Here is a 27,778-nt window from a genome sequence, read left to right on the forward strand (position 1 = left end):
AAACCTTAGAAAAACACTGGTAAAAGGTAAAAGCCCAGGAAAACTAAAGGGATTATAAATACCAAATATTCCTGTTTCAATCAAATTCAAATTTCATGGTCTAAATGAATTCCATTCTCTTCACTCCCCCCAATTAAAAAAGAAACAAAATATCAAAAACAGATTCATCAAATCACAGGCAGAAGAATTTTAATTTCAAACAATTTTCCAGAAGCATTTACTGAACAACATGCTTTATACACCTAGAAGCTGAGAGTCTGATGATTAAGTAAAAGTCATCAAATACTAAATTTTTTATTTCCCCCCCACTTTTTTTTTTTTTTTTGTGGTACGCGGGCCTTTCACTGTCGTGGCCTCTCCCGTTGCGGAGCACAGGCTCCGGACGCACAGGCTCAGCGGCCACGGCTCACGGGCCCAGCCGCTCCGCGGCACGTGGGATCCTCCCGGACCGGGGCACGAACCCGCGTCCCCTGCGTCGGCAGGCGGACTCTCAACAACTGCGCCACCAGGGAAGCCCTATTTTCCCTTCTGAAGGTTATCACAAGTGGAGATAGAGTAGATCTTCACTTCAGCAAAGTATTGAATACATTTCGTAGTATCATTATGGGATGCTGAATTACACAGGTTGATTCTGGAACAACCAAGTGCCCTTGCATCTATTTGAAGAATTGTTCACATTTTCTATGCCAACAGCTATATCAACGTTGTCTAAGTTGCAAGCATTGTCTTAGATAGATATATACAAAATAACATATTGATTTGGGAATAACATGAATCTAAGTGGAAAAAATGAATAAAACAGGGATTTTTGATCTTTAACAAAAATAAAGATAAGATACTGGTTTAATTCTCAATACAGAGAGTTCCCCCAATTCACAATAAAATAGCCTGACTTAACAGCAAGATAGAAAAACACATCTCTCCCACAAAAAAAAAAAAAAGAAAAGAAAAAAACAAAGCACAAAATTAGATTCTATATTGTAGATTTTAGAGTAACTAATGTGCATCATTTTTAATAAGATGGGGGACAAAAAGGAAAAGAAACAACTAATTCATTACTAATAACTTAAGTACTTTGATACAAATATCATATCCAGAAGGAAGTTTGAGTTTAGTTGGGGGAAAACCACACCTAGAGAACTGGGTTTTATTCCAAGCACCTCACTTCACAGGGAAGGGATAAAACGGAGTCCATTCAGCAAAGTTAGAAGACAAGTCATATGAGTAATAGTTAATAAAATTTAAAAATTTTAGCTTGAGGAATACTTCCAGGGCTGCTCGGTGGAAAGAATATTAGATATTTTATGAAAAAAAGTGACAGAGCTGAATTAGCACCAATAATTGAAAGCTACAAGGAGACAGATTTTAGTTCAAAATAAATTAGCATGTTTTCAAGTAACAGTGAGGAGTTTCATCCATTTACAAGCGGCTGCATGTTATTTAAAGTAACTGACTATAAGCTGAATGACTATTTAACAGGCATTTTTGAGATTATTCAATCAAAAAAGAATAATCATTTGATAAATGATGATTTTTAACACATCCAAAATATGTAGCATACAGTGAGTGAACTGTCTTATGTTAGAAAAGGAATACTTATGATTTAAATTCTTATACACTTATTAGAATTTTTTATTTGATTTCGGGGGACAAGGGGAGTTACTTTCTTATGTTAAGAAAACTGGAACAATATTATTAAAAATGAAAAAATTAAAAAGTCATAAAAGAAAGAAAGAAAGAAAGAAAGAAGAGAGCAACCAAACCAAAAAACAGATCCACCAATGATAACAAGCACTAAAATCTATACTAAAAAAAATAAAGAAAAAAAGAAAACTGGAACATTTTGCCTTCTGTTTTTCCCAGTCGTTCTCAAATTTTATACTGAGTCAGAATTACCAGGAAAGTAAAAGGAAGAAAAAAAAGGAAAGAAAGAAGAAGATAACATAACATAAAATAAAATAAAATAATTAAAAGAAAAAAGAAAAAAATAATTATTTAAAAAAATTTAAAAAGTAATAAAAAGAAAGAAGAGAGCAACCAAACCAAAAAACAGATCCACCAATGATAACAAGCACTAAAATCTATACTAAAAAAAATAAAGAAAAAAAGAAAACTGGAACATTTTGCCTTCTGTTTTTCCCAGTCGTTCTCAAATTTTATACTGAGTCAGAATTACCAGGAAAGTTGATTTGGTAGATCTGGGTGGTATCTGAGAATTTACATTTCTAACGAGTTCCTGATGGATGCTGGTAGAGTTGATTCTGGGACCACACTTTCTGATTCAATGCCTTAAGGAAGTGGGTTTGTTGTGTTATTGCTGACTTTCAAGCAGGCAAATGGCACCTAGACAACAGTGCAATCTGATCTCCAGGTTATTATGCAGAAAGGCCACCTTTCCAAAATATGATTAAATGAAGCATGATAAAAATTAGCTCCTGCACAAAATTGTTAGATTAAAATTAGCAAAATATTTTTTAACTTTTAAGGTATATAAAGTTACTATCTTTATATTATTTCTTCATCTTATATCTTTTCCTTGGCCTCTTGTCAATACCAGATTAAGATCCAAAAGTTTTACTCTTATTTATGGTATCCTCCACTACCTCTCTGCTCCTTACCTCCTTAAACTGAGTTACTGCCTTACTCTTATTTATGGTATCCTCCACTACCTCTCTGCTCCTTACCTCCTTAAACTGAGTTACTGCCTCTATTTCCCTGTAGGGTGAATACTTTCAATCCTTGAAAATATTGAAATAATTCTTAGGGTTTCTGAATAGTTATGTCTTTCTTCCTGCTTAGAACACTTTTACCCCTTCTTTTTGCTACCTAACACCAATGTTCTTTTTCAAGTATCAGCTCTGTTGTTTCTTCACTTACCCAACCACCCAAAAACCCAGCTTGAACGCCTATCTTATGCATATCAACTGCGCCCTGCAGTTAACTCAAGTTTTTCTTGATAAATTATCTCCCTGAATGTATAAGTACTAAATACTGTTGAAATCTCTGCACTAATACATACTTAAATAAAAGTATGTTAATATCGGAAGATTTTAAATATCTGAACTTTGCATAGGCAACTTGCTTCATAATTTTCAACTGCTGTCAGTTGTGGCTTAAACCAAAGATATTTTCTTCATTATGAACAGAATCACTCTGGTCTGAACAAAGGTGTTGGCTCCTTTTGGGATTTCTTTCACCGTAAATTGTCATTAAAGGTTTCCAAGCATCTTTCCCCAGCCGACTCAGAAATTAAAGGATTCTAATTAAAGAGATGATCCAAACAGACCCTCTGGAAGTTCTGTTCTTGTTATTTCTTTGGAGTTCACTCTCCCAGGCCTTGATTGTGGCTTGAAAGATTAAAGGTTAGATTTTCCTGTTCTGATATCACATACGTATCATAGTCAACCATCCACCCCAGGCATCACACATTTACATCCTCTCTGCTTAATGTCATTGCATCATTATTTTCTTTGTTCTTATAACTGCAGCAGCAAATACAATTTCTCCCACCTGTACAAAGTTTTCACCAATGTGGGTTTCCTTTTATATGGAAACATTTTTCCTTATTAGTTTTATTCAAATTGTATATGTATGTATATATATATATATATATATACATATGCACACACATACATATATATTTATATATGAAAGTATATATTTTTAATTTAGAAATATTGAAAATTCCTTCTAGAATATATCTTTTCTAGAATATATTTTTTCTAGAATAGATATTTTTTCTAATTATATATTATAGACTATATTATATATATTTTGAATTTATTCTGTGTATTCTCCATATATTCTTATTATATGACTTAATGTATAATTTCTAAATTTAAAAATGCTTAATATTGCTTTTAAAATAAAAATCAATATTCTTATGGCTTTTTATATTCAACTCTTTGATATGGAATTCTAGCCATTAGCAGAACAGTTGTCTATCCTGACTGCACTTTGGAATCATCCAGGAACCTTTGTAAATATCCATGTCTAGCACCCAATCCCAGAAGCTCTGATTCAATCTTCTAAAGGAATGGACCAGACATCTGTATTTTTATATGATCACAGATGATCCTAATATGCAGTCAAGATTTATACCCACTGCTTTAGAGACTCTAGAGTCAGTTTACACCTGTAATTCTCAAAATATTCTTAAATTGTTCAAAAGAAACAAACTCGATAGAAATATAAAACGTTCTGTTTCAGCTTTGTGTAATGTTTCACCATGATGATACTACATATAAGTTTTCTGTCGAGAGTCAATAATATTTGTTACCATTTATAACTGGTAACAGGTAAAACTCCCAGCAGATGATCATTTTGTTGCCTGAAATCAATTCACTTTTCTTAACATTCCTGCTAACAGCACTAATACACAAATGGAAGTAAATAGTTTTGAGATCACTGCTATGGGCTGAATGTTTGTATTTCCCCCAGATTAATATTTTGGTGCCTAATTTCCAATGTGATGCTATTGGGAGGTACAGACTATGGGAGGTGAGTAGGTCATGAAGATGGAACCCTCATAAGTGGGATTAGTGCCCTTACAAGAAGAAATGTGAGAGAGCTGGCTTTCTCCCTCTCTCTCTCCCTCTCTCTCCGCCATGTGATGACATAAAGAGAAGACTGCTATCTCTGAATCATTAAGAGAGCTCTCACCAGACAACAGATCTGCTGTCACCTTGATGTTTCATTTTCAAGTCTTCAGAATTGTGATAAATAAATGTCTTTTAAGCCACCCAGTCTATGGTATTTTTATCATAGCAGCCTGAACGGATTAAGACAATCATTTTTCTACAATTTGATCAGTAAAAAAGAAATAAGCCACAGTAGCTTCATTTAGAAGCTCAGTAATTCTACCAGTTGGCACATAATTCAAAAAATAGCTGAGTTTATGTCTTCTACTGGTGTAACATCTTAAATCCTATAAACTCAGGTAATTTCAGTAAGATCCTAGTCTCAGAAAAATCTCTATTATTAATAGTAATAAGACTATTAGAAAAATAAGATAGTCACAAAATGAATACAAAAATTATTATGCTTTTCAGTAGTAAGCACTCTTTCAGAAGAATACAGTTTTCTACAGTAAAATCTGTTTTTGTAATTATCAGCAAATATTAAAAAAAATAAATTGTTGAGGTCAACCCTAGTAAGGATTTAGGAGAGATGGAAGCTGCCTTCAAATGCCTTATTTTAAAGAATGTAAATATGAAATTCCATACCTGGAGAGTATTTTACATGAAATAATTAAATAAATAACGTCAAAAACTTTGATGTTTATGTTATGTACAAAAGCTCTAAGAAGTTTAAGTTGTTAATCATTAAGGTTCCTAACATATCAAATGAGATAAATACCTTTAAGAAAAATTTACATTACAAAGTTCTGTGATTTATCGTTAAGGTAAATTCATAATCGAAGAATGACTTTTTCTGAGTCAGATATTGAATACTAATTCACATCATACTAAACTTTCAAAAAGGGACTTAGCAAGAAATTTTGGAGCTTCAGTTTTAGTATTTTTTTTTTCTCTTGGAGGATGAATATTCAGTCACTTAATCCTCCTGTAATTGTTTTATTCAACATTCATCAGCAGCAGCAATAACATTACATCTGCTCACGTCTCATTTTTTCCAACTAGGTAGACAAAAGAAAGATCTAGAATTAAAATAATTCCTAACAGTCATGCTAAAATATTTTACAAAAATTAATACGCTGGTACAAACACTTTGAAAACTCTTTGGAATTATCTATTAAAGTTAAATATATGCCCACCTTACAATTACACTCCAAGAGAAATAAGTGCATATGCCCAACAAAAGCCATACACGAGAACTTCTTAATAGCCCCAAACTGGGAACAATTCAAGTATCCTTCATTAGTAGAATGCATAAAAACTGTGAATTTTGTGTGACAAAACTTTGGAGTAATAAGAACAATATGCTTCCTCTACATTCAAAAATGCGAATAAATATCACAGACATAGTGTTTAGCAAAAAAGAAAAAGATCCATATATAAAAGACGTCTTACAGTAGGATTCCATTTACATGAAGTTCAAAAGCAAAACAGATTAATGGTGAAAAACGTGGAACAGTACCTACAGAAGATAGTATGGATTCGAATTGGCAAGAGGAATCTTCTGGACTGCAGGAAATACTTTACATTATAATCTGAGTGGTAGCTCTGTGAGTGGATACATATATAAACATGTATTTAAATGTACAGTGATGACCTATGTACATTACTGTATCTAACTTACCTCAAATTAAAAATTGATGTAGTTCAATATTTTTCCTGAACACAGTCTAGTTACTGATAGCAATATTTTGAGAAATAGTGTCATATATGGCCAGTTTGTGATTTAAATCCTGTCTCATAATTCTTAAATTATCATCAGCATTGTCTTTCTAGAAAAAAATACCCTAAAATAAGAGACTGGATTAATAATACTTTACTATTTGTTACTACAAAAAGATATTAAGCCAGAACTTTAACATTGTTAGTTTCAAGAGATGGCAAAGTCAGCTGAGGTACATAGCAACAATTAATTCTAAAAAGCCACTAGAGCAGAGTTCCCTGAATTGTGTTTCCCAGAATATCAGATGGTGTTCAAAATTTTCTATAGTTCATTTAGTTGGGAAATTCTAGGTTAAGCAAAGTTTAGAATATTTCTCAGATTTTAACATGCTCTTGTGCATTGTGGATTTTCACAAAAGTACAATATGCAGTTTTCTCCAAATGACTTGGTCATTAGAATCCATTTTCAGCAGAACATTTCTCAGAAATAATGTTCTCAGGAGCAATGAATGTAGACTTCTGGAGGTGAATAAGGGATTTTATTATATCAATCAAAAAGAAAAATCCTAAGATCTTCAGGAACAGTTTTCCAGAGAGAGAGGGACACTGAACACAGCAAGAAGTTTTAATCAATGGTGTATAACCCAATTATATTTATCTTTTTAAGGGGGTGATTATAAAGATGGACTTAAACGGTAGGCTGACATTTCACAAGGAGAATTAAAAGGAATTGCTTTTCTTTTGGGGGAACACATAGTTATTTGGAATCCCAAGTTTTGAAGAAAGAGTTTTTATATAGGAACTGAAAATCTAGTAAAATTGGTAAAAATATTGTTGTGATGCAAATATTTTTACACATAATACACACATAGTCTGCATGCATGTAAGTAGTTTGACAGAGTGTTTTAAACAAATTTATCAGAAAAGATATCACTAATGTGTAGAGTCCCCATCTACTCTTAGTTAGAAGATCGGAATTTTATTTGCAAATCTATCACTAATTGATTTTAGCAACTTAGGCATTTAGCAATTAGGACCTGAATTTTTCATTAGCCAAATGAAGGTATTAGACTTGTAGACAGATCAGATACACTTCAACTTTTAGTGAAGTTTTTGTAACTTATGTATAAATAAATGCAATTAGGTGTCAAAATTTTAATTTTTTTCTCTTGGAAAAAAGCTTTTAGAATTGTCCTCAATTAACATATATCTATATATATAAATTATAAAACTTATTTCACATATCTTAAATATCTATATTGTTAAAATAAACTTAAATGATAAACACAAAAAGTGAAAGTGAACAGTATTCAACTGATGAAATGGAATTGATACAACGAGTGACGGTGATACAATGAGTGACGTAATGTTGAAGCTGTATTAACACTTGGCCACATGCCTATGGTACTGACAGGAATGTAAACACAGTAAGGTTAAATATCTTTTACTTTCATATTCTTCAAAGATAAAATAGTGGTTCATTTTTAAGACTTGTTAAAAATCTAGTATGATGTGATAAAGCAAGAGATATTTTCTCGTCACAATAGTTACATGTTCTCTTACTCTTTCTTTTCCTAAGTGGAGTTTTAATTCCTTCTTTTAAATGCTATATCTGCTATTTCTGGTTTGTGTATCCTTAATCTTCTCAGAGAAGTGAGTTATAGAGATCATATACTAGGGAAATACTATTTTAGATCTTAAATTGGGTGTGACCAATTAATTTTAGTGGCTCACAAACTAACTGCAATAAATGAATTCCTAAATTTTTTAACAATGAACAATCTATGTTTTAGAATTACATGAATGTTTATATCTCATAGTAAATATGTAATTATATATTATAAAATATATTACTATATATAATTATAAATATACAAACATATAATTATACATGCATACATAAATATATACAGATATATCTTTAGGTGCACAGTAATAAAATATAGCATTATTTTAGTCATATCTAATTTGTGCTAATAGTTATAGCTTTCAATTATTGTTTACTTAAACATTTAAAACTTCTGCCCAAATGGAGACCCTTTTTATTGTCTCCACATTGTTTTCTATGAAATCACACTGACGAAGTTAACAGTGGCTTTACTGACCTTGAAATTTTACAGTAATATAAATACTTCCATAAAATAATTTATATACTTTGAAGTACTTATGAAATGTACAGAACTTTAAAAACCAAATACTAAAAATATATATATATTACAAACAATGGGCAAAGAGATTTGAACAGATTTCACAAAATAAAATTCTTGAATGGCCAGTACACAAATGAAAAGATGCTCAATGTCACTAGTCATCAAGAAAACTCAAAACTATAATGAATGCATAAGACTCCTCAGAATGGCTAAAATTAAAAACACAGAAAACAGCAAATATTGCCAAAATGTGCAGTAACTGAAATTGTGTGCATTAATCTTGAGAATGTAAAATTGTACATCTACTTTAGGAAAAGTTTTGGTAGTTTCTTATTCAAGGAAAAATACCTACCTTACAAAAAAGCAATTCACTGCTATCTATTGACCCAAGGGAAATGAAAATATACAACCACGAAGGATTTTTGCAGGAATGTTCTTAGAAGCTCTATTTATAAGAATTCCAACCAGGTTTTCATCAATAGGAAATGGATTTAAGAAAAAGCACTGTGGTATATTCATATTCTGGAATACTCTTCAGCAATAAAATTAAATATATTATGGAGAAGCTCAATAACATAGATGAATCTCAATAACATTATAATGAGTAAGATAAGTATTACACAAATCTGCACATGTGGCATGATCCCTTTTACATGAAATTTTAGAATGGACAAAACTATATTATGGTAAAAAATATCAGAACTTTTTTTGCCTCAGAGGGAATGGGGTCAGAGACTGCTTGGGAAGCAGCGTGAGAGAATTTCCTTGGGGAATGATGACATTCCAATCTGATACACCTGTATCTAGATGCCTGTTTCACAAATGTACACATCTGTCAAAACTCAGAGAATGAAGACATAAGTTTTGGGTTTTCCACTGTATGGATAAAGTATTTTAAAATAATAAAAAAATTCTAAATAAATATTAACTCTAGTTAATGATATAGTTAAATCTAGTTAAAGTAAGAAAGAAGAGATTAATGTCTATAATTTGAAATTAATACAACAGTAAGATAAATTAATAAATGGAAAGAGGGATGGAGAGGCACACAAACACACACATAAATATGTGAAAACCAAACATAGCAAAATATTCACTGATGTCTTGGTTACATGGGCGCACACTGTAAAATTCTTTCAGATTTGCATGAATGCTTAAAATTTTATTCTAAAATCTGGGTAAAAATACAATATAAGGGATACATAATTCCCTTCAATAATTTCCTAAATCTTCATACAATTAAGACAAATGTTTATATTACTTCAAAGCATATATTTTAAAAATATAAATTGTTGTATTTTTATTTATTTGTTTTGGTAATGTCAGAACACTTGTTTTTGTTAGGTCTCTATAGAAACTTAGTTGGCAAAATTTCCTGAGGACGTATAAACTGGCAAATAATAGAAATATATTCTTTTGAAATACTGTACCATGTGGACATTTCAATGACTGACCTTCATTACCACAAGAATTTTTCAGTAGATGAGGTAAATATTCACAAAATAACTTGCTGAGAGCTTTATTTAGATTGTGCTGAATCTATAGATCAAGTTGGGAAGAAATGTTATCTTGACACTATTGAGTCTTCTTATCTATGAACATAGGATCTCTCCCAATTTATTTAGTTATTTTTTGATTTTGTTTATTTTGTAGTTCTCCTCATATAGATCTTGTACATATTTTGTTAGATTTATACCTGAGTATTTCATTTTTGTGAGTGCTAATGTAAATGATATTGTGTTTTTAATTTCAAATTCCATTTATTCATTGCTCATAAAAAGGGAAGTGATTGACTTTTGTATATTAACCTTGTATCCTATGAAATTTCTACAATCACTTATTAGCTCCAGGAGGTATTTTGTCAGATTTTGACTGGAAAGTCCAGACCAGACCCACATATATATAGTCAACTGGTCTTTGATAAAAGAACAAAGGCAGTACAATGGAAGAAGATAGACCACTACCAAACTTTAGAATTAGTGAATCATTTTCCTACATAGTAACAACGAACATGTGGAATTTGAAATTGAAAAGACAATACCACTTTCATTAGCACCCAGAAATATTAAATACTTAGATATAAACCTAACACAATATGTACAAGATCTGTATAAAGACAACTACAGCACTCCGATGCACAAAATCAAAGAACTAAATAAATGGAGAGATATTCCACGTTCATGGATATAAAGGCTCAATACTGTCATGATTTCAAGTCCTCCCAAGTTGATCTATATGTTCAATGCAACCCCAGTCAAAACCTCAACCACTTATTTTATGGATAATGACAACTGGTCCTAAAGTTTGAGAGGAAAAAGGCCCAGAAAAGGCTATACAATACTGAGAAAGAAGGAGGTGGGGGACTGACACGAATGCACTTAGGACTTACTATAAAGCTACAGTAATCAAGAGAGTGTGGCATTGGTGGAAGAACTGACAAATAGCTCAATGGAACAGAGTAGAGTCCAGATCAGACCCACAGTAATATAATCAACTGATCTTTGATGAAAGAGCAATGGCAGCACAAAGGAGCAAAGATAGCTTTTTCAACAAATGATGATGGAACAACTGGACACCTACATGTAAAAAAAGAAAAAAATGAATCTAGACACAGACTTGAAACCCTTCACAAGAATCACGCAAAATGAATCTTAGGCCTAGATGTGAAATGGAAAACTATAAACCCCCCAGAAGGTAATAACATAGGAGAAAATGTAAATGACCTTGAGTATGGCAATGACTTTTAAAATACTACAACAAAGACATGATTCAGGAAAGAAATAATTGTTAAGCTGAACTTCATTAAAGTTAAAAAATGTCCTCTATGCAAAAGCAATGTCAAGAAATGAGAAGACAAGCCACAGTCAGGAAGAAAATATCTGAAAATAGCACATCTGATAAAGGACTATTATTCAAAATATACAATGGACTCAAACTCAACGATGAGAAAATTAATAACCCAATTTAAAAAATGGGCAAAAGACCTGAGCAGACACCTATACCAAGAGAATATACAGATGGCAAATAAACATATAGAAATATGTTAAACATCATATGTCTTTAGTGAATGGCAAATTAAAACCACAGTGAGATACCACTATATGTATATGTATTCTAATGGATATTAGAATGGCTAAAATCCAAAAAGTTGGCAACACCAAATGTTGACAAGAATGTGGAACGACTCGCATTCATTGCTGGTGAGAACGCAAAATGGTGCAGCTACTTTGGAAGACACTTTGTCTTTGTGTTACTTTGTAACATTTTCTTATAAAACTAATCATACCCTTCCACATGATTCAAAATCACACTCCTTGGAATTTCCCCAGATGAGTCGAAAACTTATGTCCACACAAAAACCTGCACACAGATGTTTATAACAGTTTTATTTTTAATTATCAAAATCAAGCAACCAACATGTCCTTCATTAAGTAGATAAATAAATTGTGGTACATCCAGGCAATGGACTATTATTCAGTACTAAAAAGAAATGAGCTATCAAGACATGAAAAGATATGGAGAAATCTTTAGTGCATACTACTAAGTGAAGGAAGCCAATCTGTAAGGGTTATATTCTGTATGATTCCAACAACGTGACATTTTGGAAGAGGCAAAACTATGGAGACAATAAAATGATTAGAGTTTATGGGGAGTTATGGGAGAGAGAGAGAGATAAATAGAGCACAGAGTATTTTTAGGAGGATGAAATTATCCTGTATGCTACTACAATGGTGGATACAGGTTATTATGCATGTGTCGAAATCCATAAAGTGCAGAACACCAAGAGTGAACGCTAAGGCAAACCATGGACTTCAGGTAATAATGATTTGTCACTGTAGGTTCATGAATTGTAACAAAAGTACGTGGTGCAGGATGATCATAGTGGGGGAAGCTTATAGATGTGGTGCCAGGAAGTATATGGGCACTCTCTAGACTCTCTACTCGATTGTGCTGTGAACCTAAAAGTGCTATAAGAAAACAGTCTATTTAAAATTTAGGAAAGAGAAAAGAAGCCCCTTAGGAGAAAATAAAACCACATTGCCACCATAGCTGATAGCATATGTAAGTATCCTTCTGACAGGATGTTGAAAATAGACATTTTTTTGTTGGATGGTTCTACAATTGGTAGTATAATGATTGACAGCCTAATCTTTGAATGGGCCATTTGTTTAACACACACAACTGATAAACTCCCAATCACTTTCAGACAGCCTGGTGGCTAGTTCAAACTGTGTGATCTTCAGTAAAGACCTTTGCCTCTCAGGCATTCACTTTTCCCATCTGTATTATACGCTTTTAAAGATGGATAAAATATTTTCTACTATTTTATAGCTCTAAAACCACTATCTCTCAGCTCATATACAGGGAATCCCATGCCAGAAATAAGCAGTAAGCAATATTAGTTAAAACTAATCCTTTTCTTTTCAGCTGTGATCTGTACACCATAGGGTTTTTATGCCTTAAACATGTTGAATGTCAAGCTCATAATCAGGATATTTCTTTTCATTTATAATACAGAGCTTTGCTAATTGAATTCACAATAGAATTTTAATAATGGAAAATGTACAAAACAACTTATAATTAGTTTACACATTGAAGTAGTGAATACAAATATTAGGTTGTGGTATATTAATATTAATTTACATCATTTGCCTGTTCTTAACTCATAAGCCTTTTTTCTACATGTACATGTTTAGAGTAACCACACTGAACCCTGTTATAACCCTGTTATAAACTATGACACCTATATATATATCTTTTTGAACAGGAGGTAGTATAATGTGCTTAATTAGTGGTATATGAGTAGTTTGTTTTCTTTAGCAAACTGATGTGTACTAGCACATTCTTTCCACAGAAATGAGGAGAAAAATACAACTATATCTAAAGATAAGAAGGCTCTGGAAGTCAATCAAAAGTCAATCAAAATGAACAGTAATGACAAACCTGTTTAACCGCATCTAAGTCCTAATATTCTGGTGCTTTTTGATCGGTAAAAGAATCAATAACTGTTCAGGGAAGCAGGGATAAAGCCACTGTTTTTAAGCTATCTAGCTATCTATCTCTCTATATAAATTTTTTAAATTATTGAGCTGGGTAAGAGAAAGCATTGTGGCTCAGGTCACTTGAAATTCATCCCAGAGTGGTAAAAAAACATCATAAGTGCCCAAGACTAGTGCATAAACAGAGTTTTCTGGAATCCTGACAAGCTTGGTTCTAATATACTATATGAATTTGATTTATTTGACTACTTTGTTATATTTTATTGAATAGATGTAAGTAGAATGCTAATGCATCCCATTTTTAACATTTCAAAACTTCAAATGAAAGCAGTTATAACTACTACTTTTAAATTTTTACAAAAAATATTTTAATGTAGGGTCATAGAGGTATAAAGGGACAGACTTTATGCATATCACCCTACACATCTGTAATAATAGTACTGCTTTGAGAATTCATTCTCAAAAGGATCAAATGACTAGTAGGTTCTTATCTTGAAGATTTTAAAAGTTAGATATATCCCTTTATTGACTTATTTTTGGTAAGGAAAGTGATTTAGTCAACCACATGCCGATTTTCCCCAGATTAGCAAATATGTCCTGGTGTAAAGGAATAAACATGAAAGCAACACATTCGAAGGTCGACAAAACATTTTTTTCCTTAAAGTTCTAGAAAGGACAAAATTAAGCAGTAAAAGGTAGGATGAAGTTATACCTATGCACTTGGTTTGCAAATCAACTTTGAAATACACATCATTAGTTTAGGCCTTAGATACACTTGATGGTGACTCTGACCTCCTGATACAGGTGGTACCCCCCTTGTGTCTTGGGAGACAATCCCCCTCATGTTTTTGCACATTCTCCTGAGCAGAGACACTGACTGTCATTTGCTCTGGAATCTATTCAAGGATGTTTGTACAGCAAGCAGCTTTGAAATACAGAGATAATGTCCCCTTCCGGAGCAAAGGCAAGTGTATATACAGCCTTAGAAGACAGAGATTGTATCTCTAATTGCAAAGGACAAGACTACCTACTGTCCAGTATCCTAAAGATAATGTCTTCTTCTGGTGCAAAGAACAGTCCATATGGTGTCCTTCAACGCACAGATCTTCTATATCCTATGGTGTATGCTGCTGTAACCTAGTCCGCTTTGCATAGCCCTGTGGAAACTAGGCTCCAGGCACTAGCTCAATTAATAGTGGAACTTCATTTATGAGAAAAAAAAATAAATGTCCTCCTTTTTCAAACATAATTTTTGGATTAAAAAGTCTGATTTGCATTTCTCTAATAACTAGCAATGTTGAGCATCTTTTCATGAGCCTTTTGGCCATCTGTATGTCTTCTTTGGAGAAAAGTTAATGTAGATTTTCTGCCCATTTGGATTGGGTTGTTTATATATATATATATATATATATATATAAATACATATATAAAATACATATATATACATATATATATAGAGAGAGGGAGAGAGAGGGAGAGAGAGGGAGAGAGAGAGCGCTGTATGAGCAGTTTCTATATTTTGGAGATTAATCACTTGTCAGTTGCATCATTTGCAAATATTTTCTCCCATTTTATAGGTTATCTTTTCATTTCGTTTCTGGTTTCTTTTGCTGTGCAAAAGGTTTTAAGTTTAATTAGGTCCCATTTGTTCATTTTTGTTTTTATTTCCATTACTCTAGGAGACGAATCCAAAAAGATATTGCTGCAATGGATGTCAAAGAGTGTTCTGCCTATGTTTTTCTAGAGGAGTTTTATAGCATCTGGTCTTACATTTAGGTCTTTAATCCATTTTCAGTTTATCATTGTGTATGGTGTTACAGAAGGTTCTAATTTCATTCTTTTACATATAGCTGTCCAGTTTTCCCAGCACCACTTATTGAAGAGAGTGTCTTTTCTCCACTGTATATTCTTGCCTCCTTTTTTGTGGATTAATTGATCATAGGTGCATGGCTTTATTTCTGGGCTTTCTATCCTGTTCCATTGATCTATATTTCTGTTTCTGTGCTGGTACCATACTGTTTTGATTACTGTAGCTTTGCAGTATACTCTGAAGTCAGGGATAGTGATTCCTCCAGCTCCATTCTTCTTTCTCGAGATTGCTTTGGCTATTAGGGGTCTTTTGTGTTTCCATACAAATTTAAAAATTTTTTGTTCTAGTTATGTGAAAAATGCCAAGAAATGCAAATCAAAACTACAATGAGGTATCACCTCACACCAGTCAGAATGGCCATCATCAAAAAGTCTACAACTAATGATAACTAATAAACGCTAGAGAGGGTGTGGAGAAAAAGGAACCCTCCTACACTGTTGGTGGGAATGTAAATTTGTACAGCCAGTATGGAGAACAGTATGGAAGTTCCTTAAGAAACTAAAAATAGAGCTACCAGCTACCATATGATCCTACAATTCCACTCCTGGCCATATATCTGGAGAAAAACATAATTCAACAATATACATGCACTCCAATGTTCATAGCAGCACTATTTATAATAGCCAAGACATGGAACAACCTAAATGTACATCGCCAGATGAATGAATAAAGATGATGTGGTAAGGGGCTTCCCAGGTGGCGCAGAGGTTGACAGTCCGCCTGCCGATGCAGGGGACACGGGTTCGTGCCCCGGTCCGGGAAGATCCCACATGCCGTGGAGCGGCTAGGCCCATGAGCCATGGCCACTGAGCCTGCGCGTCCGGAGCCTGTGCTCCGCAACGGGAGAGGCCACAACAGCGAGAGGCCCACGTACAGCAAAAAAAAAAAAAAAAAAAAAAAGAAGATGTGATATATTTATACAATGAAATATTACTCAGCCATAAAAAGAATGAAATAATGCCATATGCAGCAACATGGATAGGCCTATAGATTATCATACTAAGTGAAGTAAGCCAGACAGAGAAGGATGAATATCATATGATATCTTTTATATGTGGAATCTAAAAAAAAATGATACAAACAAACTTATACACAAAACAGAAATAGACTCACAGACATAGAAAACACTTATGGTCACTAATGGGGAAAGGTGGGGAAAGATAAATGTGGAGTTTGGGATTAACAGATACACACTATTATATATAAAACAGATAAACAAGGACCTACTGTATAGGGCAGGGAACTATACTCAATATTCTGTAATAACCTATAAGGGAAAATAATCTGAAAAAAAAATAGATGTATATGTATATGTATAACTGAATCACTTTGCTGTGCGCCTGAAACTAACACAAAATTGTAAATCAACTATACTTCAATAAGAAAAAAACATAAAAAGTCAGAGATTTATTAATAATAATCAATCACTAAGATATATATGGAATAAATATATATTAATTAATTCTTTAACATTTACTTAATTAATCATTCCACCATGATGTCTTTACTTCCCTCATCACGACCATTTTTGCTCTTACATAATGGTCCAAATTGCTCCTTGACCTCTGCAAAATACATTAACATTTTAAAGGGCCTTCCCTTGAACATGCTGGAAGCAGTAAGATATTTCAGATGGAATAGCACAGATTTTAGTCAGTCAGGAAATAATGCTCCTGGGTTTGCCTGCAGGTTTCTATCCTCTGAGCAGTCACGGTTTTGATGTGTTGTTCAATGTTTTTCTCCTTCCCTAGAGTTCTCTCCTGCCACTCTTCACCAATCCATATCTATCAATCTTTAAATACCAAAAGTAAAACATCACCTCCCACAAACGACTTCTTAGAATTATAGTGCACTGCCATGCATAGCAACACTCTCTGGACTTATTAAATTATGCAAACTCTTTGCTCCATTTGCACGGTAACTACTTTCATAGACTAACATTTTGATTTAGGAAGTAAAGGGATAGTAATGCAATTTCGGTTTGCTCTGCACAATAAAGCTGGGCATCACAGTCTCTGGCCACACAAACATGGAAATATTTAAGATATTTCAGTGGTCCCACTAGGTATACTCAAAGAGAACTCCTTACTGTCCTCAAAAGATCTTCCCTCTAGCTTGGCTTTGATTACCAGTATCAGCAAACAATGTAGCAGTGTGATCAGTGCTGTAGGTAAGAAAAAGGATGTAAGATAAGGCACCAACCCTGACAGGATTTACAGTGAACTGACTAGGGTAATATGCTGAAATATTAGTACATGCATATTACAGGTTTGTGACCACAACAGGAGTTTTACACAGATTTTTTTTTTTTTTTTTTTTTTTTTTGCGGTACGCGGTCCTCTCACTGTTGTGGCCTCTCCCGTTGCGGAGCACAGGCTCCGGACGCGCAGGCTCAGCGGCCATGGCTCACGGGCCCAGCCGCTCCGCGGCATGTGGGATCCTCCCGGACCGGGACACGAACCCGCGTCCCCTGCATCGGCAGGCGGACTCTCAACCACTGCGCCACGAGGGAAGCCCACTAACAGGAGTTTTAATTGTGATAGGAAATTATGACTCAGCAGGAAACAGAGAGAAGAAAGAAATACTGGATGAGAGAGAGGAAGAAAAGCATAGGAATGGAAATGAAAAAAAAAAAAAATACCAAGACAGTAGAGGAAAAGGAGCCCAGAATTTGTGGTTAGGTGATAGGAGTTTACATTCTAGTTCTCTCTTTATTGGTGAGAAAAGACTATGGTTATGCCGAAATAGCAAACAACTCCAAAGTCTCAGTGGTTTAAAACAGAAGATTTTCCCCTCCTTTCACATTTCAATTTTAATAATATCATTTGGATAAACAGGAATAATACTCCCTGCATCACAGGATTACTGTAGAATTAAATTACAACAGTGTATATGAAAGTACGTAGTGCAATATAAGTATGCAATGTTCACTAATTGCCAGTGTGTTTCACTCATCCTAGTTGATTTAGACACTTAGGATGATTTAAGCAGACACCACCTTGATCAGGTGCTGTCTGTCATGCTAGAAGAAACAGAGAATTCAGGAAGATTTTACAATTGGGATCAAGTGTTCAGCCCAGATGCATTTCATGTCACTTCTTACAATTCATTAGCCAGAAGCAGACACATAGTCACATCAACCACAAAGGGACCAAGACATAAAATCATGCCTTACTACTATTTGATCAGAATGCAGAGAGAACAGGAAATACACAGCACACAGGTCAAATTACTACAAAAATTACTCACTGTGGAATGGGCATTGATATATACAGACTCCGCATTAAATCCTAAATCCTGCTTCCTAACATTATAAGGGCACTGTATTAAACAATTACTAAACATTTCCGAAGCCCAAGTTTCTCATTTATCAAATGGTAATAAAACCACTTATGACATGAAAATCTTCATATAATTAAACCAATGTATAGAATAAAGCTAACAGAGTACCTGGTATACAGTCAATGCCCTGTGAGACTAAGTTCTGTGTGGGCTGCTCTGAGTATACAAATTCTGGAGATGGCTTAAAATTTGGGAGACTTCAGGGAATTTTCTCACAAACGCACACGGCAGCCAATAGTTACTACTGTGCTCAACCCCCAGATTCCTAGCAACAGACCAGTAGTTAGGGTGGTGACTATTGCTTCCTAGTGAGACTTCGTTGGGAGAATGGCCTAAACCAGAGCTACAGCAACCTTCAGAAGAAGGCACTCAATCTGGCCAAGAAAATGGAGGTGGGAACACTGTGGTTGTGCTTATGGAAGGGCAGGAGGAACAATCTGAATGAACATGAGATGTTTCTCCTTGAAGTTAATGTCACGTTGCTTTACTACCATAATCATCCTTATGCTTTCCTGGTCCTTCTTCGCCATCTGTGGTCTACTTATGCTTTTATCTACCTCTTACTAATCTCATTGATTCTGTCTGTTCCCCTCTCTTCTCCTTGGGAAAGTAACTTTTCCTCTCTGATTTTAATAATATCATTTGGATAAACAGGAATAATATTCCATGCATCCCAGGATTATTGTAGAATTAAATTACAACCATTAATGTATATGAAAGTACATAGTGCAATATAAGTATGCAATGGTTATTTTTAAATAACAATGAAGGAAGAGCCACTATTTGGATTTGCATTTTGTAATTGTATTTTACAATTTTACAGTGCTAATGAATTCCTACTCTTAAGTTCAATAAATACTTGTTGGGTAAACACATTGGATGAAACACAGGATCAGCTCCCTTAGACACGTACTATGGACTATAATTAAGATTCTATAATTAGCATGATGGATTTATGTTACTCATTTTTATCTTGAGACAGACAAATATATTTGTAATCACATTTGTGTGTATATAGAATTGTAAATGATATAACTATGTACATATATGTTTATAATTATATCTACACTATTTCTATCTAATATGACAAATAATTCTCACATTTCAGTTTTTGCTCCCAAAAGGGGATTCATTATACAGTTAACACACAAATATTTGATAAAAATGAATTCTGTATATACATTTGTCCAGATTCAAAGTACAGACACTTCTCTGGGGAAAATGTGGAGATTGGCTAATCAGAACTCAGTATCTATCATATCTATTATTTTATAGTTTTGCAGTTAATAACTAATATTTAATACTAGTGACACCTATCCAAAGGTTTATAGATGTTACTACTCTTTGTAATTTAAATAAAACTATGTAGGTTAAAAAATAACAAATAAGAGGAAATCAATTTATGTAACGCTATTAAAATAATGTATTTTAAAAATTTATTAAGTATAGCTCTATTGATTTTACTCTGGTAAAATGGTAGAAAAAGAAATTATTTTTGACTTATTAATTATAATAATATGATATAATTATCTTGATTTAAGCCTTATTCTAGCCAACAGATGGAATCATTCATCCTACATTTATGTGTTTCTTGTTGACGATGTGCCACATACTGTTCTAGGTGCTGTGTTATAGCAAGATGAAGAGTAGCTTATATCATAATGGAAAGAAACGTCCAACAAACTAATAAATAATTAAAATAGATATCTTGCAAATAGTGATGTATTCTATGAGTGGAAATAAGAAATAGAGACACAGACGTAGAGAACAAACGTATGGATACCAAGGGGGGAAGGGGAGGTGGGTTGAACTAGGAGTTAGGGATTGACATATATACACTATTGATGCTATGTATAAAATAGATAACTGGTGAGAACCTACTGTATAGCACAGGGAACTCTACTCAATGTACTGTGATGACCTAAGTGGGAAGCAAATCCAAAAAAGAGGAGATATGTGTGTATGTATAGCTGATTCACTTTGTTGTAGTGTAGAAACCAACACAACATTATAAAGTAACTATACTCCAATAAAAATTTTTATATAAACAAATTAATAAATGAGAGAAGAGTACAGAAGAAAACGTTTTACAAAACTATTTAGAATATCAGTAAGAAGACTAGAAAAGGTCCCTCCTATTTAAGACCAAAAAAAAATAAAAATGGACATAAAAAGTTTAGAACCTCTGGGACTAATTAATAAAAGCTTATTTTCCAGCAAAAAAAAAAAAAGAAAAGAAAAAAGAAAGAAAAGAAATCAAACAGGGGATCTAGGGAAAGTCTATGTTTGTCCCATTTTCAATTATGGTTTGGGAAAGCCTAACAAAGTAGCATGTGAACCTAACTGGAATGAAAGCAGTGGAAAAAGGATGACCAGGTATCCCTGGGATTCAAACAGTGACTGATATAAACAAAAATAAATAGTATAATGAGATTAGTCTTCAAGGTCTTGGAGAAGGAAAAGTAGATCCCAGTGGCTGGGTCAGGGGTTGATAGTGTGTGGAAAGTATCTGGTGAGACTTTGCAGGAACTTGCACAGCTCAGGGTGCTTCTTTATTCCTGTCAAATACACACGTTTACACACACACACACACACACACAAAGTCACAGAAAGCCTCTTATAGCTTCATGTCACCTCTGTCTCACATCATTTGAAAGTTAGGTATTACATAGCATTCTCTGCTCTCTGCTTCTACATACTAGCAGTCATGTATTATTTCTAATTATTTCGGGCTAAAGACACAGAGATGGAAACGATTGGGAGGTGACTTTGATCATTTTGGGTGGGTACTAATCTTTCTAAAACAGGTTTAACTCATGGTGTTGTTTCATTTCCTTAAAGGTTTCTTAAATCACACAGCAGTGCAGGATAAGAAATTTATCTTCAAAGTCCAAATTTAGGGCTTCCCTGGTGGCGCAGTGGTTGCGCGTCCGCCTGCCGATGCAGGGGAACCGGGTTCGCGCCCCGGTCTGGGAGGATCCCACATGCCGCGGAGCGGCTGGGCCCGTGAGCCATGGCCGCTGAGCCTGCGCGTCCGGAGCCTGTGCCCCGCAACGGGAGAGGCCAGAACAGAGGGAGGCCCGCATACCACCAAAAAAAAAAAAAAAAAGTCCAAATTTAATTCAAAATTATTTATAAATAATACATAAAAATCTGTGGTTTATATTTAGCAAGGGAACAGTCAAAACTCCTAGTCATGCATTCTACCTGTCATTTTTCTGCCATCGATTCAATTAAACAGTATCTACGATATTCATGGTACCAGGAATAAAAAGATTAGAAAGGCACAGTTTCTGACCTAAAGACACATAACATAGGGCAGACACAAAGCATGGAATAAATATTCAATGGGTCTGTAACAGTAAGAGTCAATACGTTGAATTAATAATGTGTTTTGAGGGCATTCATAAAGGAGTTATTATTTCTAAGTTTGGGGCAGTGATAAAACTTATTGTTAGTCCATGAAGTAGGGGAAACAAATGATATTTGAAAGATAGTGGAACGAGGCCAATTCTCCAATTGTATTTATCCAGACTGAACACTTTAATAACTTATTTACTTTTACATGAGACTAAATTTCTACAATGATTTTTGACATTGAAGTATATTTTATATTTTACTTATTTTCTCTTTTATTCCTATCAAATCTATCCTGCAGGTTATACCCTAGCCTATTGATATATTTAATAAATATATGCATTCAGAAAAATCCTTTAACATTCTAAGAATTTTTATTTCTCATCTATAGAATGAAAATAGATATGTCTTCATCAGTTTGTTTTGAAGATTAAATAAAATAATAAAAAAAAATAAAAAAATAAAATAATAAATTTAACAGCTTAGCCTAGTGTCTGGCACATAAAAATCCCAGTAAAGTTTAGCAATTTTATCAAAATACAATAATGTGATGAAAGAATGTCAGCAAAAATAAATGGCACTAGCATGTATTGAATGTAATGGAGGAAATCAATATAGCTATGTTTATTTCAAGTGTTTTTTAAAAGACAAGTAGCATAACAAATTTTAAAATACATATGTTCTTCTCAAAATCAGCATTTTTGTCTTTTTTCAGTTCTCTAGGAAAACCAAAATGTATTGTAAACTTATTTGATTGAATAAAACGTTGCTTTAGTATCTTATTTGCAGTATCATGATCTGTTATTAAAATAAAAGCACTAGCTTATTAATTTATTGTAAGTATATAATCTATATAATTTATACAATTCCTAAATGTCAACTTATTTTTTTCTTGAAAATATTTAACATAAATAAATGAAGTATTTTCTCAACATTAGACAACACAAAATTATGATTTTTGATGAAGTTAAAATGTCTAATGATTTTTATAAAAACAAAAACTTTGCCAAACTATATATCTCTAGATGGTACAGACATCCTTTTCTGTTTATCTTTATGAGAAATTCAAGAACATAACAGTATTGTTTTATTTTGAAAAGTTCTAAACTTAAAATTAATATCAAAATAATAGAAAGCATCTGGGTGATTAGGTCTTAACATATTTACTGATCTTTATAAATCCTTTACTGTTACTTCACGTGAACTTTTAATGACATATTTTTAAAATAGCCCATCTCTATAATTTGTTAAAAAGTATTTAATTCCCAAAGTTGTAAGCTTCCAAAAGTACTACCACTTCATGTTTTAAAATGTGATTTTTATGTAAATTATATTCTGAAAGCATATTCTGAAATAAGTGCTCCTAAGTGAGTAGTAAACCAGACAACCAATAGTTTAGTTCATAACCGCTAGACACTAGGAGCAAGTCCAGATGGGTACTGTACCTTGTGTCGCAATCTTATTAGAGGTTGATAAGATTTAAGGCCATATCCTGCTTCTTTGGTTGGCCTTCCTTCTGACTCCAGAAAAATGAATCCAAGAATCAAAACAGCTGACCAGCACTTAAACATCCTTATTGCTTTTCACCTGTGAAAATTAACATTGCCAATAATCAGAAAATACATTCTATATTGATTAAATGTATCAAGAAATATTCAATAGCAAATAGAAATCTTAATAGATCTAATCAAAACCTGGCAGCAGTCGCCAACTGCATCCATAATAGGTAAGCATCTCTGAATAAAGATTATTATCTTCTTGATCATAACAAATATTTTTTTTGTTTTACTCATACAGCTTTACACAACATTGAATAAGTAGAAATTTAGGGGCCAATAAAAATGTATTGAGGAACAACTGATAAACACATGTTGAAAAAAAATTTTTTAAAAGAGAGAAAACATTAAACAATGATAAATTTTCTAAGCATCCATACAGAATACAATTAACATATTTTTAAAGCTCAAACTCCTCTTTTAGTATATTTGATGAATAATGCTTAATAAAACTATAGCTATTATAATTTACTGGTAAATATTGGTGAGAGGTTGATAAGATAGTCTTCTATGGTAAGTACTTAATAAACTGAGGTACAACAGAAACTATACAGATAGGTTATATCGAGTTATGAACGCATTTTACCAGTAGCACCTAAGAGGACGTTTCCTAGAAAATTGCTTTTTAAGTGCTTTAAACTAAAAGTCCTATGGCTCTTACCACAGCTCTATATTCTTGGCTATAGCAGAGAAATTGTAAACTTGCAGAAATTTATCACCATATATAAACTCTCTAAGCCCTCTTCCAAACAAACAAATCTATGCTTTGACCTCAACTATATTCCACTTTACCACTTTCACATCTTTGTCACTATTGTGACCAGAGGAGGAGCTTTTTCTCCTCCTGTCTAATCCAATCTGGTCATCTGTCTTGAGAAACTTAGCCAACTGATTAACCCTGCTATTTAGTGTATTTCAACTCTGTCTCTAAATGATTTTCTTCCATCTTTAAATGTGTTCAAATCATCCATGTTTTAAGATAATTTCTCTTCTCTCCTTCTGAATTTTTGGAAGGAATTGTATATCTCATTCTATCCATTTTCTGACCAATCATGATTCTATCCTCATCACTCTATCAAAATAACATTTCTTTTTTTCCAAAAAATGCTCACTTTACTTGATGTCTATGACATCCATCTCTTCTGTGTCTATAGCGTTTGTAAAAACGTCTTCTCAGTCCTTTTGCAAGTCATCCTACTCCTTTATTTTGCCATTAAATATTACTTAATCCCATTTGCCATGTGTCCTACTCCATTCACTCAGCCAGACATTCAACATAGTCTATGGTTTTAATTAAATGTAGTGTTTCTCATTCAATCTCCAGATTGCTATGATTAGCCTCCTTAACAGCTTTGCCTTCATGTTTCAAAAGTAACTCCTCATAGTATACACATCCCTACATAAAGCCATGCTTTTGCAGACTTTCATTCATCCCTTTACTCAAGCCAGAAACAAAAGGAGACATTTTTTGACATCTCAGTCTCCCTTACTCTCCATATTAAACCCATCTCTAAGGTCCATTAGTTCTACCTTCATATATATATATCTCGCAAACATCAGTTCCTTTCCAAATCTACAGCCACAACCCTAGTTCAAGCTGTAGGCACCACTTCTCCCTTCAAATGCTCCAATCCCATCCTTCCTCGCCTTCCACTTATGCACCTTCAACCCCTTCTCCACACAACAGCCTGATCAATCATGTTGAATCTAAACATCATGATGTTATTGCCTTTGCTAGTAACTTTGGGATATATACATTTATCCTTAAGATAAAAAACAAAACCACTGGCTCTTACAAGTTCCTGCAGCATCTAGACTCTGCATGTCTTACTTTTCTTTAAATAACTGTTCTCCAGCCTGACTAATTTCATGCAGTTATTTGAACTTGTTTTGTACATTCCTACTATAAGGCTTTTGTGTACTATTTTCTCCAATTGAAATACAATTATTTTCCCATTTATCACCCAAAGACCGTCACACATAAAAAATGTCCCTTAGAATCTTTCCCCATAATACGAAGGCTGAGTTACATTTCTTAGTTACTCTGCTCACAGATCAGTCTTCTTTCATTTCAGAGCATCTCTTTGTAATTATACAACATGAATATGATTACTTTAAAATGTACTCACAAGACTATATATCTGTCTCCTTCAAACTTCGTGGTTGCTGGAATCTGTTTTGTTTTGTTTTGTTTCCCCACCATTATATCATCTGGACCTACCAAATTGCCTTTCACCTACTGGACATACAATGAATGAATGCATAAATGAATGTAATCTTGCATGCAAGGGAAACAAGAAAGAGCGTGTTTTCCTGCGTTCTGACAATTCTGATCCTATGACAAATCTGGAAATTCCTATTTCCACTACTGTTACAAAACATCTGAAAACTAACCTCAGAAAACTAAATATTTTCATTTGCAATCCTTCTTTCTGCTGTCATTTTGACGAATAGTCTAATCCTTCTCCCAGAGGTAAATATGTTTATAAGACAACTGGATGGAATATTTCAAATTCAAGATAGAGACCGAGAATAAAGTGAACAGTTCAGGTGAAGAGGTATTTTTTCAGAGCTCTGAATACCATGTTCCTTCTGTTTTGAAGCAGGAGAAGGAGGAAAGAGGCATGGCAACAATCCTGTAGCATTATGATTCTGGGTGAAAGTGAAGTCATAAATTTCCTAAAAGAGCTCACTTAAGGGTTTGTCTTTCTCTACCCTCCTTCTTTTCCCCTCCTAACCTCCCTCTAATTCTCTTTTGTGTGTGTGTGTGTGTGTGTGTGTATACAAAAATATATATATATATAATATATATATATCCCACATGGAAAAGAGTTCATCTACTATAAAATATAGAACAAATGAACAATTAGGTGAATAAAAATCTCATAAATTTTGGGTGAGTGAACTTCTACACATTGATAATTAGATCAACAATCTGCTGAAATATATTTTCTGCCAAAAGGCAACAGGATAGGAATATCTACTTTAAGAAATTTCATTAGTTGAGAAAAATAAGTCAGTGTGTAAATCTTTGGTGCAGTATTGATATATGCAACCTATTTATACTATTTTAATCTACTTTTCTGATAGTCTTAACCGTGATTCATTTTTTCTTCAGTGGTAGTCATGATTTTCAAGTCTAAAATTTCTTTAAAATACCAAGTTATACAAAAATAAGAATGTTTTATCTTATCAAAAGCTGTCATACATCTGGAGTGATTTACTTGGTATTACAGATAAAGTAAAAAAGATTTAATATTAAAAGTCAGATAACATTTTTTTAGGAGATCTCTGATTTCTATTGCAGATACATTTGAGCTCAGCAGTGGATTGTTAGACAAAGGACAAAGACTAGTTTTGGTGTTTATCTTCTGTGAATGGTACCTCATAAGATTTTCTCCATTGAAATATCACTAAGGAAAATACTTGAATTCAATTATATAGTTATCAGATGGCAACCTAAACGTAAAGATGGCTCTTCTCAAAGGATACTCAGAAAATAATTATTAGCTTCTTACTTCTCTTCATCTATAGAATTCAAAAGCGTTATTATTGTATTTTTAAAAGTTCACTTGTCCACAGAAGCTGTTCTGGAAATTTTAACTTAGCAATAATTGATCCCCTGATATACTGACTCATGAGCTCACTTTCTCGGTATAGTAACCTCTGACAACCTGTTAGGTTTTCATAATTAATTGGCAGTTTGTTCACAGCTCAGTAAGAACACTGAAAGGCATGTGACAGAAACAAACCAGCTGGAACAGATGGTGTGATAATGATCCTATGACATTTCCTTCTAACCTCAACATTTATATGGAAGCATCAGAAAACAACCTATTAACTTAGAGAAAACAAAATGCATGTTACCTAAAAGGTATCTGCCTAATATTATAGGTAACAAATTTGGACTTAAAAATGGTAAGGGGGAACGCTTGTTTCGGGAGGAGCTTCAAGATGGCGGAAGACGCGGAGATCACGTTTCCCCCCACAGATACATCAGAAATACATCTAGACGTGGAACAACTCCTACAGAACACCTACTGAACGCTGGCAGAAGACCTCAGACCTCCCAGAAGGCAAGAAACTCCCCCACGTACCTGGGTAGGGCAAAAGAAAAAAGAAAAAACAGAGACAAAAGAATAGGGACGGGACCCGCACCAGTGGGAGGGAGCCGTGAAGGAGGAAAGGTTTCCACACACTAGAA

At 33.6% G+C, this 27,778-nt stretch overlaps 1 protein-coding gene across 3 annotated transcripts in view; it reads right to left on the bottom strand.

Annotated features, from left to right (window-relative positions):
* FSTL5 (follistatin like 5) overlaps positions 1–23,589 on the bottom strand; it is a 786,036-nt gene extending 762,447 nt beyond the window's left edge. For all 3 annotated transcript variants that reach the window (XM_024126648.1, XM_024126650.1, XM_024126649.1), the window contains exon 1: positions 23,464–23,589. In XM_024126648.1, coding sequence (XP_023982416.1) covers positions 23,464–23,589 — 126 coding nt within the window. The remainder of the gene's footprint in view (positions 1–23,463) is intronic.
* Positions 23,590–27,778: the final 4,189 nt, after the last annotated feature.

The sequence above is a fragment of the Physeter macrocephalus genome, chromosome 7 (genome assembly GCF_002837175.3).
Source record: "Physeter macrocephalus isolate SW-GA chromosome 7, ASM283717v5, whole genome shotgun sequence".
Lineage (NCBI taxonomy): Eukaryota > Metazoa > Chordata > Mammalia > Artiodactyla > Physeteridae > Physeter > Physeter macrocephalus.